The sequence below is a fragment of the Dendrobates tinctorius genome, unplaced genomic scaffold, assembly GCF_039654945.1.
Source record: "Dendrobates tinctorius isolate UK_male_01 unplaced genomic scaffold, ASM3965494v1 ptg000084l, whole genome shotgun sequence".
In the NCBI taxonomy this organism is placed as follows: Eukaryota; Metazoa; Chordata; class Amphibia; order Anura; family Dendrobatidae; genus Dendrobates; species Dendrobates tinctorius.
The window spans coordinates 38,880,585-38,897,489 of record NW_027361752.1 but is presented as its reverse complement, the minus strand read 5'-3'; the positions used below and the strand labels follow the sequence as shown (position 1 = coordinate 38,897,489).

Below are 16,905 nucleotides of genomic sequence, written 5' to 3'. Positions count from 1 at the left end.
CGATGGAAATCTGATGCTACTTTGGGCAGATAAGCGGGGTCTGTTCTTAACACTACCCTACTACCCTATCCTGAAAGACTTGCGTATAAGGTGGATTTACTGAGAGAGCCTGTAAATCGCTTATCCTGCGGGCTGACGTGAGGGCCACTAACAGGATTGTTTTTAGGGTCAGAAACTTTAGGGGTAGCTGATGTAATGGCTCATACGGATCTTTTGTAAGGGCCTCTAGCACTAGGTTTAAATCCCAGGGGGCTATCCGGGGTATTGGGATAGGCCTAGCTCTATGGCAGGATTTAATAAATCTGGCTATCCATCTATTTGATGCCAATTTGCAGTTGTAGAGCGCCCCTAGTGCAGACACCTGAACTTTAAGTGTGTTCACTGCTAACCCCATCTGCAACCCCGATTGTAAGAACTCCAGGATGGCATTAATCGAGGGATCTTTCCCTAACGGCCTACCTAAGAACTGCAGGAACTTATTCCATGTTCTGCCGTAGATGTTAGTCGTCACTGGTTTCCTACTCTTTAGCAGGGTGGCCACCAACCCGGGGGAGAACCCTCTATCCGTTAAAAGCGACCTTTCAAATTCCACGCCGTCAGATGGAATCCTTTGACCTGAGCGTGGAATATTGGACCTTGAGCTAGTAGGTCTGGGATTTCTGGTAGAACCCATGGATCGGAGAGGGACATCCTTCGTAGCAGAGCAAACCATGGCCTTTTTGGCCAAAACTTAGCTATTAGAATCACCCTGGCCTCATTGTTTCTGATTTTTCTGACAACTGTTGGGATCAGAGCCACTGGGGGGAACGCATAAGCTAGCCTGAAGTTCCACTGGATGCCCATGGATTTTCTCTCGGGTTTAGAGAGCAGAACCTTTCTGTTTGCCTGTTGTGTTTGTTGGCAAAGAGGTCTATCACCGGTTTCCCCCAAAGCTGAGTTATTTTTTGAAAAATGGACCGGTTTAGCGCCCATTCCCCCTGCTTCAGGGTATTGCGACTCAAGAAGCCTGCCTCTATGTTTTCTGCCCCTTTTATATGTAAGGCTGTCAAGGAGTGTAGGTGTTCTTCTGCTCTGCTCAGAATGTCTGTCGCCGCTTCCATTAAGGAGTGTGATCTTGTCCCTCCTTGGTGGTTGATGTATGCCACTACTACCTTGTTGTCTGACATGATGTGTACATTTCGACCCTGGAGTAGTGGAATGAAGTGACTTAGGGCCTTGCTCACTGCCCACAGTTCTCTCAGGTTGGAGGATGCTTCCCTTTCTTGACGCGTCCAGGAACCCTGATCTATGATGCCCCTTAGGTGTGCCCCCCACCCCGAGGAGCTTGCTTCTGTTAAGATTATATCTGACGTCTGTCTGTCCCACGGTATTCCCAAGGTCAGATTTTTCTTGTCCAGCCACCAATTGAGAGAGTCTCTGGTTTTTAAGGAAAGCTCCAGCTTCCCTTCTAAACGCCCTCTTAGCGATCTTTGTGCTGTTAGTATCTCCCACTGGAGTTGCCGGGTGTGTAACTGAGCCCACCTGACCGCAGGAATACAGGATGTTAGGGTACCTAGCAGGGACATTGCTCTTCTTAAAGTCATACGTGGTTGGTTTTGGCCCGTGAAGGCCAGATTCTGCACCTTTTCTATTTTGGACTCTGGGAGCAGACACTCTTGCTTTTCTGAGTCTAGTACGAATCTTAGGAAGGTCTGTTGTTTTAGGGGTTGCAATTTTGATTTTTTGAAATTGACTATCCACCCCAATTCCTGCAAGGTGTTGATCACCCGGGTCAACTGCGCTGTACAGTGGTCCTCTGAGCTGCCTACTATGAGAAAATCGTCCAGGTATGGTATTATGACCGTGTCGTGAATCCGGAGAAAGGTAGTCACTTCCGCTATTACTTTGGTGAAAACTCTCGGGGCTATAGATATGCCAAACGGAAGAGCCCTGAACTGAAAGTGCCTTAGCGTGCCTTGAATATAAAGTGCTACCCTCAAGTATTTCTGGTAATCTGGGTGGATAGGGATGTGATAATACGCATCCTTTAAATCGACCACGGCCATGAAGCAATCTTGGTGTAGCAGCTTCACCGCCGTAGTTACTGATTCCATCTTGAAGGTCGAGTTCCTTATCCATAGATTGAGCCGTTTGAGATATATGATTGTCCTGAAAGTTTGATCGGGTTTTTTTATCAGAAAAAGGGGTGAATAAAACCCCTTCCCTTCCTGTAGGCGTGGTACCTCGGAGAGTACCCGCTTGTCTATCAGGCTCAGGATCTCTGTTTCTAAGGCCACCTGCTCTTCGGTCACCTTCCTGATGGGTGTGATGACGACCACGGATTTTGGCAGACGGATGAAGGGAATTTTCAGGCCTTCTGTTAGGATGGTTAGGATCCAGGCGTTGGAGGAGATCTTCTCCCAAGTTTGGAAAAAGTGCGCCAATCTCCCCCCCACTGGAATACTGGCCTTACTGTGGCGACTTTTTTGAGGTGGAGGTACCTCCACCAAACATAAATCCCGATTCTTTTTTTCTTTTATCCTCCCATCTTCTCCTGTCAGCGGGAGTGCGCCCCCTATTGAATCTTCCCCTCCGAAAGGGCTGTCTCCTCTGATCCATAGGAAATCTGGGGAAGCCTTTTTTCTTATCGCCTGCTTTCTCCAGTATATCGTCCAAGTTCTTGCCGAACAAGAATCGACCGTCGCAGGGGAGAGAGCATAATTTGGCCTTGGACTGAAGGTCACCCGGACAGCCCTTAAGCCATAATGCGCGTCTAGCAGCATTTGATAGTGACGCTGCCCTGGCTGTCATCCGCATAGAGTCCGCCGAGGTATCGGCCAAAAAAGCTGCTGCCCCGTGCAAGAGATACATCTCCGATAAGATTTTCTCTTGGGACCCTTGAAGACAGCTTTTCTTCTAACTGCTGCAGCCAGATCATGAGGGAGCGTGCCGTACAAGTACCCGCTATTGCCGGTTTTAGTCCTCCTGCTGTCGCTTCCCATGCGTGCCTCAAATATGAGTCCGCCTTTTTGTCTAGTGGGTCTCTAAGAACCCCTGCGTCTTCCAGGGGCAGGGCCGACCTTTTGGAGGATCTGGACACCGCTGCATCTATTTTGGGGATTTTGTCCCATATCTCTGCATCCTTAAGCTCGAAGGGATATCGTCTCTTGGAAGTGGATGGAAGGGCCCCCGATTTTTCGGGCTTTTCCACTCTTTCTCAATAAGTGCCTGGATCTTCTCGTTTACTGGAAAGGTCCGTTTTTTCCTCTCCTGAAGCCCCCCAAACATAACATCCTCTAGGGTTTTAGCCGCCTTTTATTCCTGCAGGCCCATTGTAGCTCTGATGGCCTTTAGGAGGGCGTCTGTGTCTTCTACAGGGAAACATGGTTTACCCCCCATGTCGCTGTCTGAGGAGGATGATTTTTCCGCCTGAGAAGAGATTGACGCGGAATCCGAGGGGGAACTAGGGGGATCCTTCCTGGTTTTTTTCCCTTTTTTCAATAGGGACTTAATTGAGCCTTCCATTTCTGACCTTAGGGCAGATATCAGATTGGCTGCAAAACTAGGCGCTTCCTCCGCCATAAGTCTGCTGAATGCACGCAGCACAGAGATCTTTTTGCCAATCTCTTGCTAGGGGAGATTTACATACAGCACAATCCCTATTGTTCTTCTTGCTTCCCGCTTTCCTAGGCCTTTCCTACAGGGTGAAGCATACAACAGAAGCCCTATTAACATAAATGCTAACATTCACGAAGATCACTCACCACCCGAAATCAAGGGTACCGGACTCGGAGGCTGCGTCGGGGCACGTGACCTGCGTTCTTTGGATCTTGCTGAGGCTGGGGCGACTGCTGCTGGAATGACTTCCATGCTTTCTGCCAGAGGGCTGAGAGGGAAGCAGGGACTCTGAAAGTTCCTGCTCTGACTCCATGTTGCACCGCCGTCTGCTGCCGCCTTCCTTCTTTAAATACCGCGCCTCCGCTCAGGTGAGCGTCTCTCCCCTCCCCCATGCGACCGCCGGCCGCCGCTTCAGAAAGCCGGCCGGCGTCGCACCCGGCGCCATTAAACCGTCGCCCTTCTCTGACGTCAGCCGGCGCACCCAGCATGCAATGCGCCGCTGACTTCAGCGGCCGGAAGAAGCCAGCGTCTCTCCCCTGCTATGGGGATCGAGATGCGGCGTGCGCGAGGGGAGGGCGGCGCGGTGGGGGCTTCCCGCAGACGCCGGGGATCCCACTGACGCCCGCACGAACCCGGAACCCCGGAGGGCCCGGGGACTGCGCATCCAGCACCCGACGGCCGGCGCTGCAGGTGAGACACCTGTTCTTCCTGCGCCGGGACGGGGCTGGGTCCATTTTCTTCGCCCATGACAGGCACCGCCGACAGTGGGGTTCCTTCCAGGACAGGAACCCAACTGAAGCGGGGGAGAGGTACCGCCCCTTATGTCTCAGTAGGTTCCTGTCCTGGCGGGGCGGATCCCTCTCTCAGGTGGTGCTGTCATGGGTGAAGGGAAAATCTTGGGTTCCGGTTGAGCCTGCACCTGAGCCGAGACCCTGAGCCGAGACCCTGAACCCAAACACCTGCTGAAGCTGCTGCACCACCTGAGACCGCAGCTACTTAACCTCATCTGTGAGGGTCTGAATCAGCTGAGCAAAAGCCTGTGCTTGAGCCATCGGTCCACCGGGAAAAAGTATTGATCAGTGATAATGTCACGATATCTCGCGACCCAACAGGGGTTAGTCAAGCGGCACGACACGTGCACACACACACACAACAGGATGGAAATTGGGAGAGGAAGGCCTTACTGATAGGGAAATGAGGGATGGACACCTCCTGCTCAAACCTGAGCCTGACCCTGCACTCTCCTAAGCGGGTCCTTCACCCCACCGCCGTCAGGAACCTCATCCCTCGCTGTCACGTAGCACTGCCCTGGCTAGTGCACTGGCCGACAACGGCGCTAGCCTCACCACTGCGGATGGAACAACACAGGGGACAGTGACAAACACGAGACAGACAAGAAAGAAACATCAAACTTAACTTAACAGCCTTCTCTGTTACAAAGCACCGCACAGAAGAAAGGCACCCAGACCACAAACTCCACAAAACCAACTGATACACCACTGCAGACAGAGAGCTCCTTACTCCCGGCTTGGTCAACATAGATTGCTCTATCACCAACAGTCAGCTGATGCATCAGGTCACTATTTAAAGGATGGTGGGAGTGGTCACCACCCACATCAGCTGACTGAGCAACTCTGCAATTGCAACAGATTGCAAGCAAGGGAAACTGACATTAACCCACACTTGACCTGAAAGGAACAAAACTGCATTTAAAACATAGTGGAAACGGAGCTGCCACAATTCCAAAAATGGATTGTGACAACTGCTGTCTTGAGGAAAAGCTCTCTTAAGGTTGTGTAAAAGCGTGTTTTGATACTCCTGCATTCACGGGTCCCCTTTCCAGGGCGGGAAGCATCTGGCAAAATTTGGTTTTAGAACATGGATCTAACAGAGTGGCAACCCAGTAGTCAGCGTTATTCCTAATCATTACCATACGGGGATGATGCTGCAAATAGTGCAGCAAGAAGGCACTCATATGTCGGGCTCTACCATGAGTTCCAAGCCCATGCGGTGTTTGGTGGCAGGGTAACAATGATGCTTGTTTCCTCCGTCCCCTCTCGCTATCCGCGAACAACAGAGAAGAAAGGATTATCTTCTTCATCTGACAGTTTCTCGCCCATCACCTCTTCCTCCTCCATTTGTTCCTCAGAATTTGCACCTTCGAAAACCGTTTGTCTGTTATCACCAGCCCCCTCGATCGCAGTAATACACCCTCCCTGGGCACCCACCTGTGTGATGAGAGTCTGGAACCTAGAGACAATGTTATCCTTTCTTCATGCTCCTCTGCTTCCTCCTCTTCTTCTGGGACCACCATCTCCTCTCGCAGGCTATTCAAAGTCTGCTCCAGCATATTATGACCGGAATAATGAATTCACTATATGGTCAAAAGTATGTGTCCCCTCCATATCCCACCCTACAATAGCCCTGATCACCTCCATTCCACATCTATACTCATTAATATGGAGTCGTCCTCTGTAGATGTTACAACTTCTGCTCTTCCGGGAAGGATTTCTACAAGATTTTAGAGGTGTCTGTGGGGATTTTTGCCCCATCATCCAGAACAGCATTTGTGAGGTCAGATACTGATGTTGGGGAGAGGCCGGGCTCATAATCTCCGATCTAGTCCATACCTAAGGCGTTGTATGGGGATGAGGTTCAGGTTCTGTGTGGCCTGTCATATTCTTCCCACCAAACTCCTCCAACCATATCTGTATGGAGCTTGTGCACGAGGCACAGTCATGGGGAACAGAAAAGGGCCCTCCCAAAACTGTTCCCAAAAAGCTGGAACAATTGTCCACAATATCTTGTATTTCCCTTCACTGGAACTAAAAGGCCCACCCTGATAACAAGCACATAGCATTATCCTCCTCCACCAAACTGTACAGCAGGTACTACGCAGTCAGGTGGGAAATATTCTCCTTCACCAAACCCAGGCTTGTGCATCAGACAGCAGATAGAGAAGTGTGATCAGCTACTGCACAAAACACGTCTCCTCCAGAGTCCACCGACGGCGGATTTACACCACTCCATCCAGCGCTCGGCATTGCGCTTGGTGATGTAAGGCTGTAGCAGTTCCTCGGCCATGAAGCTCCAGGCGGGGCGCAGTGTTTGTGCTGATGTTAATACCAGAGGATGTCTGGATTCTCCAATTATGGAGTCACCAGAGCGGTGGTGACTTTTATGCCACCTGATCCTCAGCACTCTGTCCCCTACTTTTAAACATTAAGGGGTCTCCACTTCGTGGCTGAGCTTCTGTGGTTCCTTCCATTATTCAATAATGTCACTCACAGGTGATGGGGCAGATTCAGGAGAGAAGAAATGTCATGCACGGACTTGTTACCCCAGTGGCTCCTATTACAAGACCCAAAGGGTATCAGTGAGCTCTGCACCACCAGCCCGTCTGTCACATGCTAGTAATGGCAGACAGCATGGCAGAGGCCAGAGGTGATACACCAGGGGGCCGTTGGGCTGAATGATATACACCTAGAGTCGGAGGTTATACACCAGGGCAGTTGGGTTGGATGTTATATACTGGTGGCCGGAGGATATACACTGGGGGACAGTGGGACTGAAGGACAAACCTGAATTTGATGATTAAGAAGCGTGTCCGATATTTTTCTCCACATAGTGCAGAATTCCTAATCTGCAGCCCTCTCTAGCTTACACTGGGTCAATCTCCATAACTTGCTCTCTCATTAATGATTATTTAACACAAATAACATTTATTTTCATGAAAACTCGTGTACTGAAGTGCAACAATCAGCAGCCAACAGTGCTGCCAGCAGGGTAGGAACAGACGGCGCCCACAGCTGCCACCTTAGCACCGCACTGGCAACAGGCTGACTAATAAGTGGAAACTGGAGCATTTCTTCGAATCTAAGACTTGTTACAGGACACGGTGTATGGGCATTGTGGGGACAATTGGGACGTGAAGCATTGAGCAGCTCCACACTTAATGAACATTTACAAGTACATTTAAGCCATTTGCACATTGCAGAGGCACAGTATGGCTGCTTTTATCTGCTTTTTGCATTTACCAGCTTTCTTAGGGTGCTCAGACCCACAACATTCAAGTTGGAGCTACCAGAGGGGCAGGAGGCAGTAGAGATATTAATTCACTGTATTGATCCGTAATATGTAGCCCATCATATGTAGTCGCATTCTGACCTCTGTGACCACCTCTGAGCTAAGGGTCCGCAGTGCAGATTTATTGCTGGGAATTTAGGACTGCTAGAAAAAGCCACACACTACTCAGATACTTCTGGCAGCCCCATGTAGAACGCCCAGCCACCACTGCTTTCAGGATCGGTGGTCACCTAGACTTTCGAGATGCGATGACTTAGTGAAGGGAATGAACATTTATGTCCTTCACACCAGACACTTACTTCTCATAGCAAGAAGTCTGAGCCAAGACCCCGGGAAGCTCGTCAATCAGTTTCTCCAGCTCACTCTTTTCAGCCACGGTGACCAATTTTGAGAGCACAGCCATGTGTTCTGCCGTCCGCTCAGAGATTTCGGTCCTTAGCGCCTCCTGCACCAGCCTGTCCCAGAAAGCGTTCTTCAGTACGAGGAGGACAGCGAACGACACTGAAAATGACAGGTAAAATATTTAACATTTAGTTGTATATATTTTTTCATTTTACAACATTATTTTTTTCTTTTAGGGTTGTTCATTTTATTACTTTAAAAATTAGCCAACGGTGTTCTTCAAAGAAAAAGAAAAAGAAAAAAAAACACAACTCATCTGCACCTACCAGACCACTGCCGCTGTTCGACACAGCAGGTAGTGACCCCCTCTTTTGATGGCGGAGAATCAATTGGCTGCTGAATCCAATGAGCAGCCATTGATTGGCTGCAGCAATCTTGTTCATCCATGGTGTAAGAGAGATCTTTAATTGAACATGACTGCTGCAGTCAGTCAGTGGTCACCATCCTACTGCAATAGTCACCTGATGCCTCCGATGGAAGATCATGTGAAGAGACCAGAAGCAGTACAAAGGCTCAATTTTTGTTTTTCGTATTTAAAGACCAGTATGGGCTTATTTATTAAAAATAAAGTGGACATCTCTTATTAAAACAGACTTACATTTAATATAATTTTTTTTCCCTTTAAAATATACTAAACAACTTCTCTTTGCCAGTGTATAGTGCCTGTGGAAAAGAATACGGCCAGATATTCGTTCTAGCGGAAATGTAAAAAAGACAACCCTGGGGACATATACGTGGTCTCCATTGTGGCGCCTACTCCGACGATCATGGACTTATACAGTGCTGTGATCAGAGTTGCTAACTGAAGAATTTTCTCGATCCCTTGGGAGCAAGATTGTATATTATCACCATTAAACCTCAGGCCAATGTGTGGCACAATGGTGGAGCCCGTGTGATTACCTTGATTTAAGAGTACATTAGCTTGTGACAACTACCTAAAGTTTTTGATGTACTAATATGTCTGGGTGCGGTAAGGGGATAAAGAGAAATCAGCACAAGAAAATAAGGCTTCCCTGAACTGTCAAAAGTCCTTGCCTTAAGATTTACCTTTAGTGAGCTTTGTAAACTGGAAACGACCCATGGACTTTAAGTAGACATTGATGAACGTCAAACAAGTAACCATCTTCTTTCTCAAGACCTTCTCTCTTCCAGGATGGAGACACCAGAGCTCAAACTGCAGCCTGTGCGTTTTGCTGTGCTCCACCAAGAGACCAGCGACGGTCAGAGAAGATGTGTTCATCTTAATAAGACAATGCGTAAGCGTGCCAACCTCGACCACATGCGCCAAGGCGGGTTCTCTCTGCAGAGCATCAATGAGGACCATCTCTAGGTCAGACCCAGCAGACGTTGACAACAGATGGCCAACTCCTCTTGTGTGCTCCACCAAGAAGGTCAGATCCTCCTGACATTGCTTCCTTCGGTGGCTATCATTGAGAAGTTGCACCAGAATAGTGCCATAGATGGTCAAAGTCTGATCGGAGGAGTCGTCATCGAACCCAAGAAGAAATTCTTCAGGAAGTTTCAAGAGGACCAGAGTCATTTCATTCACCTGAAGGGTGTCCATGTACGGATGCAAATACTGCAAAGCTGCTAGGGCAGGAGACATCTTAGATAAAGGCTTTTTGGGGCTTTGAAGTGCTTTAAGGACACTAACAGAAATGGCATCAAAATATTTGGCTACCAGATGCAGATTGTTGGTCTGCTGTAGCAGAGGGGCGCTGGATTTCAGTAAGTGAATTAAACCCTGGTTAAGATGAGAGGATAGCAGCTTAGCAGAGACAGGGTTCAGGTTGTGCATGGGGACACACTGGCGGTCTGAGGCCAAGAACCAGCTTTCCAAAACTGGATGCTTGAAAATTACAGAAAGCATGGCATCCAAGACCTGAAAAAAAAAAAAAAACCATACACAAGTACAGGTTTAAAACAATTAAAATAACAGATGATGATTAAAGAATTTATATTTTCTAGTCTCATACAAGTAATGTTTAAAGAAGTCATCTAAACCACCACCATTCCCCTTCCCTGCCCCCCAAAAATAAAAAAAATAATGCACCAGTCTTGATGAGTTACCCTCTCATGTTTTATAGGATTACTCCCACGTTCAGAGATGAATAGTGCCAGACAGTGCTTGTAAATAAAAGCAATTTATTTCTTAGGAAAATCTTTAGCCGTACTTGATATGCAAACACTTTTCTTTTGTTTTACAGAACACTGCCACCTCTGCTAGACATCAGATCATGCTTAGCGCTTAAAAGTTCTTTTCTGTTGAGCTTGTAAGCACTGTTTTGAAGCTGACCAAGATTGCTGGAGCGCGGTGTTGCCTCCTAACCCCAGCCAGCTTTAGCGCAGCGCTTACAAGGTGCCTTGCAGAGGTGGTCGGTCTCCTAGGTAACGAGTAGTAAAGAAAAATGATGATATCTCAAGACTGATCGCAAATTTTACTAAGCAGTAAATTGCAAAAGTGCTTGATTTTCCCAAGCACTATCCAACAGTGTGTATCCATGAAGATGGGAGAATATCCCTTTAAAGGCAGGTATGTTTAGGATTCATATTGTACAATTAGAGTGTTTTTTCAAACAAAATGTATTTCTTATCTTGAAGCTGGAGGAAATGTATGTAAAATCGCTGGTTGGCCCGACTGGGTGACCCAAGATAAGGGGTGTCAGAGCAAGTGCGACCACCACTGCATTCACTTCTACTGGACTGATGGAGATAATTAAGTGCTACCTCAATGTTAACAAGAACTACCAACATTAAATTAATCATTACCGTATTTCCTGGAGTTTCCAGAATACCCACGTCATTTTCAATAAAGAGTTCAGATTCTGTCTTCTGTTCTTCTTCTCGACTTTGATATTCTCTCTGGTACTTGCACAGGAGGTCACTCAGGAGGTCCATGAAGAAGCGGACCAGACTAGCGGCAGTAGCTTTTTTATACTGGGGAGAGGAATATTACAGGTTACATGTATACATGTAAAACACAGGAAAAATAAATGGAAGGCAAGGCTACCGGGCACTATTGTCACAGTGAGGCATCGAATACTCAGGGAAAGCTCAGTAATGGCTGCTATTGGGCTAGAGATTCCGGTATTGTACCCCAAAGCATCCTGTGTATGAGGGTCTCCTTTATCCCAATCACTTTACTGCTACTCACATGTAATAGGAGGGAAATCGCAAGTAGGGATTCCAGTAACTGTAGGACTGCTCTTTTGTACAAAAGAACTACAAGACTAAGCAGCACCCAGTACCAACAATTCAGGAATTCAAGTTTCAAAAGGGCGGTATGAATCGATTTCTCAGAATTAAAATAAATAAAAATCAGAAATCAAGCAACTGTCATACTGACCACTAGGCCTAAAATCAGAGTCACACTGAAAATGATAACACCTTCATTACAATAGGTGATGTCACAGCTCACCTCCTCCTCCTGTACAACGACTGATAACACCTCTATATACAGTAAATAACACAGGATCCACCATTAACTATAGGTGATGGCACAGCTCACCTTCTCCTGTACAATGACAGATAAAACCTCTATATACAGTAGATAACACAGGATCCACCATTAACTATAGGTGATGGCACAGCTCACCTCCTCCTGTACAATGACAGATAAAACCTCTATATACAGTAGATAACACAGGATCCACCATTAACTATAGGTGATGGCACAGCTCACCTCCTCCTGTACAATGACTGATAAAACCTCTATATACAGTAGATAGCACAGGATCCACCATTAACTATAGGTGATGTCACAATTCAACTACAAACCAATAGTGTGAATATAAGAATCTTTGTAATACAGTTTATCAGGGTAATAAGCTTCTCTTTCTCCATGTATGAGAATTCTTCTCATCACTAAAATCTTGAACAAAAGATCGCTGAGAAAGCAAACTAAAGCTACCTATTGAAGCCTATGGCGTAGGGAAAGATGAGGGCGAGGAAGCAGATGCAAAGAGAAACAGAAAGGCACAGTGAAGCGGATGTTGCTTTTTCCGGTTTTATCTCCTCTCAGAGCTGAATTCACATCTACACTGCTCATTATGTGATACACAGAGACCAGGAATCCCTCATGGCTGTGTGCTTCATTGCAGCTCGTCTCTATCACTAGATGTGAGATGACTGAAAATGAGAGCTAGACCCTGCAGAGGGAGAAACTGTAATATGGGAAACTTCTAGATGACAGGCACAATTCACCAGTGTCCTTTACCGTCAACACATACAAACAGTGACACAGCAGGTAGTAATGTCGCACCTTGCTGAAGTTGTCCACAGTAGTCTTCAGACACAGCAGAGTGTGTTTTACCGCTAGTGGAAACTCATCTTGAGGAATCTGTGACATGGAGTCCTTCAGGATCTCCTGGGAGTCTTCTCCTGCACCACCACTCACAAACACCTTCTTCAACAGAAAATCATATGAGGTGTCCCCCTCCTGCTCCGATACTTCCATTTTGTCGTTACCCCGCTCTGTGAACTAAAGAATAGAGCCACAGTCATTGATCTTGAGATCTTGTTGGAAGAAAATAATTTCTGTATCTATTTCTCACAATTTTCAAGATGTCTGTTTTTTGTTACTCAGTAGGACCCAGGGGTTGTCCATCCAGGCTTGGGGCCAAGTCTGCAGTCACTGTGTGCCCGCAGACTTGTGAATTCTAACAGCTGTAAGGCAGTGACCCCTGTTACAGCTAGGGGGCGCTGTATTTGCTCCCCAGAATACGCACGGAGGCGTATTGAGGCCATAGGACTGCATGGCGGTCGCAGGCGTATCCATAGTCATGATGGTGAAACTGTGGCCAGCAGGACTGTAAATGGCCGGTATGTGTTGCCGAGGGCCTCTGCACTGTAAGTCCGAAATAATATTGGTATGCTGGGACTTGTAGTTCCAGGAGTGTTTGCCTATTTATAATAGGGGGGCTTATAGGGTTAGTCAGAGAGCTGGGCAGGAATGACTAACCACACATACACCGCCCACCTGTGGGGGTGGTTACAGCTACATACTGTGACCAGGGTGTGGGTCACATGGTTCCGAGTGTATGGACCTGAATGGTCTGTGTGTAAGGTCCTGAAGGTCTCTGTGTTAGAAGGTCCCGTGTATATGTGGATCGGATTCCTGGAAGCACGAGATGAGGCTATGGACCCGCAGAGCTGATCCTGCTGAGGATCTAGATTGTCGAGTGGCCTGGTGAGCAAGGCACTGTCCGGGACGGTGATCTCAGTCATGCAGCTTCCTCGGGGACCTGGGACTGACGAGGAGTCAGCAGGTAGAGCAGGAGCTCCTGCATGGCAACTCCACAGACTGTTGGTGCTTGTGATGTTCCGTGGATGTTACTGAACTGTTCGGCGTGCCGTCTCCCAGGGTAACTGGACAGAGAAGTCCGGCGTGCTGAGAGACTCCGTATTAAAGCCGGGTACTAAGAAGCGTTATGAACTTTGTGGTAAGCCTGTGAACTGTAACATGGCCTACAGCGGTTTATGATGTTTTAATAAACCGAAATACACTGCTTATGTGCAAAACCGTGCAGGTCTACATTTATCCTGTTACAGAGCGAGTGTCCCCCAACACACTCAGTAAGCGTGCAAAATGTGCGTGCTGTGAGGATTCTCAGATGCCGGCAGGCGAGTGACTGCAAGTATGTGATTTGCATACATGCAGTCACATCCCGACTAGACGTGAGTGACCTTGCTTATTATATAAAGGAAGAAAACGGCAATGATCTGCAACTCAGAGGCCACAATGTCAACTTTGAAGTGGCTGCAGCTCTCACACATGAGGAAAGGCCATCAATATTCTAAGCCAGAAAACCCTTTAACCCCTTAACCCCCAAGGGTGGTTTGCACGTTCACGACCGGGCCAATTTTTACAATTCTGACCACTGTCCCTTTATGAGGTCATAACTCTGGAACGCTTCCATGGATCTCGGTGATTCTGACATTGTTTTCTCGTGACATATTGTACTTCATGTTAGTGGTAAAATTTCATTCATATAACTTGCGTTTATTTGTGAAAAAAATGGAAATTTCGCAAAAAATTTCGCAATTTTCCAAATTTGAATTTTTATGCCCTTAAATCACAGAGATACGGCACACAAAAAACATTATAAATAACATTTCCCACGTTTACTTTACATTAGCACAATTTTGGAACCAAAATTTTTTTTTGTTAGGAAGTTATAAGGGTTAAAATTTGACCAGCGATTTCTCATTTTTGCAACACCATTTTATTTTTAGGGACCACATCACATTTGAAGCCACTTTGAGGGGTCTATATGATAGAAAATACCCAAAAGTGGCACCATTCTAAAAACTGCACCCCTCAAGGTGCTCAAAACCACATTCAAGAAGTTTATTAACCCTTCAGGTGCTTCACAAGGATTTTTTGAATGTTTAAAAAAAAAAATGAACATTTAACTTTTTTTCATAAAAAAAGTACTTCAGGTCCAATTTTTTTTATTTTACCAAGGGTAACAGGAGAAATTGGACTGCAAAAGTTACTGTGCAATGTGTCCTGAGTACGCTGATACCTGATATGTGGGGGGAACCACTGTTTCAGCGCATGGCAGAGCTCAGAAGGGAAGGAGCGCCATTTGACTTTTTTAATGCAAAATTGGCTGGAATTCAGATCGGACGCCATGTCACTTTTGGAGAGCCCCAGATGTGCCTAAACAGTGGAAGCCCCCTACAAGTGACCCCATTTTGGAAACTAGACCCCCCAAGGAACTTATCTAGATATGTGGTAAGAACTTTGAACCCACAAGGGCTTCACAGAAGTTTATAACGTACAGCCGTACAATTAAAAAAATCATATTTTTCCCATAAAAATCATCTTTTCACCCCCAATTTTTATTTTCATAAGGGTAACAGGACCCTAAAAGTTATTGTGCAATTTGTCCTGAGTATGCTGATACCCCATATGTGGGTGTAAACGACTATTTGGGTGCATGGCAGAGCTCGGAAGGGAAGCAGCGCCATTAGACTTTTTTGGCTGGAATTGAGATCGGACGCCATGTCGCAAATGGAAAGCCTCTGATGTACCAAAACAGTGGAAACCCCCCCGCAAATGACCCACTTTTGGAAACTAGACGCCCCAAGGAACTTATCTAGATGTGTGGTGAGCACTTTGAACCCCCCAGTGCTTCACAGAAGTTTATAACGCCCGGGCGTTATCAATTTTTTTTCCACAAAATTGATATTTTTGCCCCCAATTTTTTATTTTCCTAAGGGTAACAGGAGAAATTGGACCCCAAAAGTTGTTTTACAATTTGTCCTGAGTAGGCTGATACCCCATACGTGGGGGTAAACCACTGTTTGGGCGCATGGCAGAGCTTGGAAGGGAAGGAGCACCATTTGCCTTTTTCAACGCATAATTGGCTGGAATTGAGATCAGACGCCATGTTGCATTTGGAGAGCACCTGATGTGCGCAAATAGTGGAAACCCCCAATTCTAACTCCAACCCTAACCCCAACACACCCCTAACCTTAATCTCAGCCCTAACCCTAATGGGAAAATGGAAATAAATACATTTTTGTAATTTTATTATTTTTCCCTAACTAAAGGGGTGATAACGGGGGGTTTGATTTACTATTTATGGCGGGCTTTTATGTTTGGCAGCTGTCACACGCTAAAAGACGCTTTTTATTGTAAAAATTGCTTTTGCATCACCACATATTGAGAGCTATAATTTTTCCATATTTTGACCCACCGAGTCATCTGAGGTATAATTTTTTGCGGGACGAGTTGATGTTTTTATTGGTACCATTTTTTCAGTAAATATATCGGGCACGATACATCTTTTGATCGCTTTTTATTCCGATTTTTGGGACGCAGAATGAACAAAAACCAGCGTTTCATGAATTTCTTTTGGGTGGTGCGTTTACACCGTTCCGCGTGCGGTAAAATTGATAAAGCGGTTTTATTCTTCGGGTCAGTACGGTTACAGCGATACCTCATTTAGGTCGTTTTTTTATGTCTTGGCGGTTTTATGCGATGAAAACAATTTTATATAAAAAATAATTATTTTTGCATCGCTTTATTCTGCGAGCTATAACTTTTTATTTTTTCTCTGATGATGCTGTATGGCGGCTCGTTTTTTGCGGGACAAGATGACGTTTTCAGCGGTACCATGGTTATTTATAGTCGTCTTTTTGATCGCGCGTTATTACACTTTTTGTTCAGCGGTATGATAATAAATCATTATTTTTTGCTTTCTTTTTTATTTTTTAAGGGGTTCGCTAATGGGACAGTTTTATAGGGCGGGTCGTTACGGACGCGGCAATACTAAATATGAGTACTTTTATTCTTTTTTTTATTTTTTCCAAAAAATGAATTTATTAGGGAATTTTTTTTTTTTTATTTAGCAATTTTTTATAAATTATTTTTACACTTTTTTTTTTTTTTAAACTTTATTACACTGTCCCAGTGGGGACATAACTGTCATGTGTGAGATCACCGATCTGACACATCACAGATCGCGGTGACAGATCAGCGATCTGACAGGCACTGCACAAGTCATCCTCATGCCTGCGCTTTGCAGGCAGTGAGGAAGCCGGCTCCATGCAGGCCCCCAAAGGTCCCCGCCGCCATATTGGATCCGGGGACCTGCAGGGAAGGAGACCCCCGCAGCAGCGCTGCACATTGCGCTGCTGCGGGGGTCTCATGGAAGCACGGAGGGAGCCTCCTCCCTGCCGATGCCTCCCTAAACCCCGGTACACTGTGATCGTGTTTGATCGCAGTGTGCCAGGGGTTAACGTGCCGGGGGCGGTCTGTGACCGCCCATGACACATAGTGCCGGGTGTCAGCTGTGATAATCAGCTGAC

The 16,905-nt window shown here is 46.4% G+C and overlaps 1 protein-coding gene across 1 annotated transcript in view; it reads right to left on the bottom strand.

Annotated features, from left to right (window-relative positions):
• URB1 (URB1 ribosome biogenesis homolog) overlaps positions 1-16,905 on the bottom strand; it is a 142,661-nt gene that overhangs the window by 56,766 nt on the left and 68,990 nt on the right. The window contains exons 20-23 of the mRNA XM_073584550.1: positions 12,347-12,565; positions 10,855-11,022; positions 9,133-9,967; positions 7,983-8,184 (exon numbers count right to left, since the gene is read on the bottom strand). Of these exons, the coding sequence (XP_073440651.1) occupies positions 7,983-8,184; positions 9,133-9,967; positions 10,855-11,022; positions 12,347-12,565 (1,424 nt within the window). The remainder of the gene's footprint in view (positions 1-7,982; positions 8,185-9,132; positions 9,968-10,854; positions 11,023-12,346; positions 12,566-16,905) is intronic.